Source organism: Danio rerio, chromosome 2, assembly GCF_052040795.2.
Source record: "Danio rerio strain M-AB ecotype USA chromosome 2, GRCz13ab, whole genome shotgun sequence".
NCBI lineage: Eukaryota > Metazoa > Chordata > Actinopteri > Cypriniformes > Danionidae > Danio > Danio rerio.
Genome location: NC_141022.1, coordinates 56,410,001 through 56,415,000, shown reverse-complemented (window position 1 = coordinate 56,415,000; position 5,000 = coordinate 56,410,001). Strand labels below are relative to the sequence as shown.

Sequence of the window (5,000 nt, the reverse complement as noted above, 5' to 3'; positions counted from 1 at the left end):
TCCTCCGTGTTAATGAAGGAGACTTAAGCCCAAATAAAAAAAATTATTACACTTGCAATAAAATGTCCCGAAAGATGGTTGTGGTCGATTAAGGCACTGGTTATTGTGCTGAAATAGGTGCAGATCCTCATTTTTGTAAACAGTTTGTTTTTAGCAGTAATTTAATGCTGGGCGTGTCATCGTGATTGACAGCTGTGATTGACAGTTTCTCAAAGCAGCGCGTCTGAGCTTCGGCAGGAGACTGAAATGTTATTATTCGATTTCTGTGTTATTTTACCATGATAAGATGAGTTCAGCAGTAAACTATAGTTTCTGACATACATGATCCTGGTGGAACACTGCTTATTCGCTAAGGTCAGGGCTTTTTTCAGGCTTTATTAGTTTGCTGATACACGCCTAACCACCCAGATAGCAAAATACACTCGGGCCAGTTCCGGCTAGATTCTCGCCTGCAAGCAGGCGTTTTGCCCTCAAGGCGTTCAATGGGAAAAGGGGCTGTGATTGATTATATATATAGATGCAAATCTCCCGTTCCACCACATCCCAAATGAGCTCAATTGGATTGAGATCTGGTGACTGTGGAGGCCATTTTAGTATTTGATTCACGCTTTATGACATGACGCATTATCTTGAAATACTCAGACCAGCCCGTCTGGCACCAACAACCATGTCACGTTCAAAGTAACTTAAATACCCTTTCTTCCCCATTCTGATGCTCGGTTTGAACTGCAGCAGATGCCATGTGATTGGATACTTAGAAATTTGCGTTAACGAGCAGTTGGATAGGTGTACCTAATAAAGTGGCCAGTGATTATATAACCGTTATAATCTCCAGCAGCCTGTTACGTCAGTCACATTCTACATATTTTCTTGTTTAAAAAACATTACATCAAAATAGGGAAGAAAAATTCATCACAACTTTTGCTAAATGCTGTGATTATTGCGGAAAAGTTAAGCAAACACAGATATAGGCTGTATACTCATGCAGAATTCCATTATTGTGTTTTTCTTTCCAGAATAAAAACACTCATCTGAATCAGGCCATCCACGAGGAGCAGGAGGCTATTTTGGAACTGCGCGTTCAGCTTCGCCTCCTTCAGAGTCACAAGCTCCACCAGGAGCTCACGGCTCCACCCACAGCAGAACAAGCCCCGCCCTCCCAACCCAGCCCAGAGGAACGGTCTCGAGTGGACGAGCCCATCAAACGCGCCCCAGCAGCAGTCGTCATGGAAACCACTGCCGTCGCAGCCACAGCCGCTCCATCCAATGGGAAGCCTGGAAAAGATGCCATGAAGCCGTCGCCCAGCAAAGACAAGAGGGAAGCCAACATGTAAACCATTAACCAGATCACTTCTGCTCATGTTTGCGCTTCACAAAAACTGCAGGGTTCAAGGTGAGACACTCATTACACTGGGAGAAACTGCGGGAAATCTAGGTCAATAAATCTGAAACATTTCTGATTGGTTGTTATCACAGTGGACTGAAATTGGCTCTTTTTGGTCGTGTTTGATTAGTGTGTGAAGTTGCAGCAGCACAATCGGATATTTAAGTGTATTAAGGACAGATCGATCTGCCCTTTGACCTCGGTTAAAACACTTTTTATTAGTAAGTTAAGAGTATTAGAGGTTTTTTGTTTCAAAATCTTACAATTGCTAGTGAATCTCAGTGGTACAGGTCACATTTTACTCCAAAATCCAGTTTTTTGCATGAGGAAATTGAAGCCTATTGTTTTGAACATCACATATTATGACAATTAATCATTTTTTCCTGTAGTTGTCATTACCTTAATGGAAATAGATTTCGTGCTCATTGGTGAAATGTGAAGAAATATTATTTGAATTCCATTATTATTGAAATTTCCCAGAGATGGGTTGCGGCTGGAAGGGCATCCGCTGCGTAAAAACTTGCTGGATAAGTTGGCGATTCATTCCGCTGTGGCGACCCCGGATTAATAAAGAGACTAAGCCGACAAGAAAATGAATGAATATTATTGAAATGAAATAGGCTATGCATTATTTAGATTTAAAGTATCACTATATCATAGAATTTAAATGTAAGAAATAACTTGATTATAATCATTCATTTTGAAATTATTCTATAATTTTGACAAAATCTCCATCCACAAAACTTGTACCAAAAATAGGCTTACATTTTTATATAACGCAAAATAAATGAATCAATTCTGGATTAATATGTGACCTGAAGACCGGTTTTCTCAACATTTCAAAATTGAGCAAATGCAGATGTTATTATGCAACAAATGTGCTGGGAAAAGGTTAGCCGCGATGAATCACGTCCAAAATAAAAGTTTGTTTTGGCATAATATGTGTGTATTGTATATATTTATTATGTATATGTGATACACACACATACATAGAAACAAACTATACAAAACAATTTTGTTACATAGATATTTAAACATAAATAATCTGTATATGCATAAATATTTTATACATAAATGCAAATATATGCATACATGTGTGTATTTATATAAATAAATATACATTACACACACACATATATTATGTCAATACATACTTTTATTTTGGATGCGATTCATTTTTTCCCAGCACTAATATATATATATATATATATATATATATATATATATATATATATATATATATATATATATATATATATATATATATATATATATATATATATATATAATCTGAAATATTCACATGACATTCAGCACAAAAACTGCAATCATTTCAGAAACTTGGGTTTGTATTCTCATTCACTATATTAACAAATGTTTTACTTTTTATTTGTGTCATTTATTCCTAATCAAATCCCCAAACAGTACGTTTGTCAAAAGGGGTATTGCCAATGCTGAATATTCTCACCGTTCTCCTGATGTAGGTTGAAGTGTAGAAGCAAGATCAAACCAGGATCAGTCTTACAAAAAAAAAATGAAGTTGTGTGTTTTCTGGAACCACTGTGCCATAGGTGACTGTGTGCAGACGCACGGAAGAATTACTTTGAAGATGCTCTGGGACATTGTGATACAGCTAGATTGTATTTTTAACCTGTTAAGGGATTCAAAGGAGTCGGTTGTGAGGCGTTTCTTATAAATGTCAATATTTAATATTCAATATATAGATATATATTATACATCTAAACTGTAACTGCACTAAACTGTGCAGAAATGCACTTACAGAACGAGATGGTTGGTTGGTTGTGGAATTTGGTAACATTTTTGTTCGTTTCCAGATGTTCATGTAATGTTTTTTTAAAGACTTTTTGTAAAGCACAATAATTTTTTGTGATGAAGTTTGGTAGCTGATAAGTGTAGGTGATGTGCAAACGGGGTGAATTTCGTCAAATCAAAAGAAAACAGTTTTGTATGAAAAAAATGAATGAGTTTATTAGTTTGATTTTTCTTTGTGCAATGTTTCTTTTGATTTGAGGGTCACATCCCTATGGAGCCAGAACAGTTTCAAAATTAAAACATTACAAAATAAAATTCATACATCCCCAATACAATTCTTATTTGCAAAATGAATTGTAAGTTTAAATCATTATTCATAAATACACAAATCAAATTCGTAAATTCAAAACCTGAAACGCAAATACACAAATCCAATTCGTAGATTTAAAACACGCTTCAAAAATGCACAAATCAAATTTGTAAATTTAAAACACTATTCCAAAATACACAAAACCAATTTGTTAATTCAACAATATTCGAAAAATCACAAATCCAATTCGTAGCTTCAAAACACAATTCATTAATACACAATATTAATTCTTAAATTCAAAACACGATTAAAAAATTGCACAAATCAAATTTGTAAATTTAAAACACGATTCACAAATACACAAATCCATTACGTAAATTCAAGACGATTCAAAAATACACAAGTACAATTTGTAAATTCAAAACACGATTCAAAACTGCACAAATTCAATTCATAACTTCAAAACACGATTCAAAAATGCACACATCCAATTCGTAAATTTAAAACCCGAAACATAAATACACAAATCCAATTCGGTACTTCAAAACACAATTCATAAATACACAAATTCATTTTGTAAGTTCAAAACAAGATTCAAAATGCATAAGGCCAATTCCTAAAGTCAAAACACGATTCAAAAACGCACAAATCCAATTCGTAAATTCAAAACCCGAAGCGTAAATGCACAAATCCAATTCGGTACTTCAAAACACAATTCAAAAATACACTTATTCAATTCGTAAATTCAAAACACAATTCAAAAATGGACAAATACATTAAGCAAATTCAAGACGATTCAAAAATACACAAGTCCAATTTGTAAATTCAAAATATGATTCACAAATCCAGTTCCTAAATTTAAAACACAATTCAAAAATGCACGAAATCAATTCGTAAATTCAAAACCCGACACGTAAATGTAAGAATCCAATACGTAAGTTCAAAACAGGATTCAAAAATGTACAAATTAAATTAGTAAATTCTAAACATGTTTAAAAAATACACAAATCCAATTCGTAAATTCAAAACACGATTCATAAATACACAAATCCAATTGGTAAATTCATTTGGTTAAATCATTTAGGATTTTTACTTGTAAATTCACGCATTGTGTGTTGTATTTATGAGTTGTGTTTAGATTTTATAAATTGTGAATGTGAATTGTGCTGCTCATGTATACATTTTATTTTGTAAATGCATTATGTTTGAGACTGATCTGGCTCCATAAGTTCCAGCCGAAGTCTTGAAGTTTTGGCACAGTTGTTACAGAGGTTCTGACACACTGATTGATGATTTTTATTCATAGAAATTTTGGAAACTTGCACTAGATTGTTACCAATTCTTTCTCTTTTTTTTAATTTTCAATATTCTACCAGTGTGTCTTTTTTTTTTCTTTTTTTTTTTTTCTTGCTTGTTGAATACTAGTGTACTAGCTAGTGGATCATTTCGTTTTGTTGTTTTCTTTCAGATATAACACATTTCCACCCTTGTTTTTTCTCTTCTTTATTTTTCCAAGTGTGATGCATTTCAGAA

At 33.6% G+C, this 5,000-nt stretch overlaps 1 protein-coding gene across 5 annotated transcripts in view; it reads left to right on the top strand.

Moving 5' to 3' along the window:
- ralbp1 (ralA binding protein 1) overlaps positions 1 to 5,000 on the top strand; it is a 35,453-nt gene that overhangs the window by 30,214 nt on the left and 239 nt on the right. For 2 of the 5 annotated variants that reach the window (XR_015477644.1, XR_015477645.2), the window contains 2 exons: positions 1,017 to 1,393; positions 2,869 to 5,000. The exon at positions 2,869 to 5,000 is cut by the window's right edge and continues 239 nt beyond it. Coding sequence is in view for 3 of the 5 variants with exons in the window: in XM_087239141.1 (XP_087095267.1) it covers positions 1,017 to 1,334 (318 nt within the window). In the remaining 2 variants the exon portion in view is untranslated. 5 annotated transcript variants of the gene reach the window in all.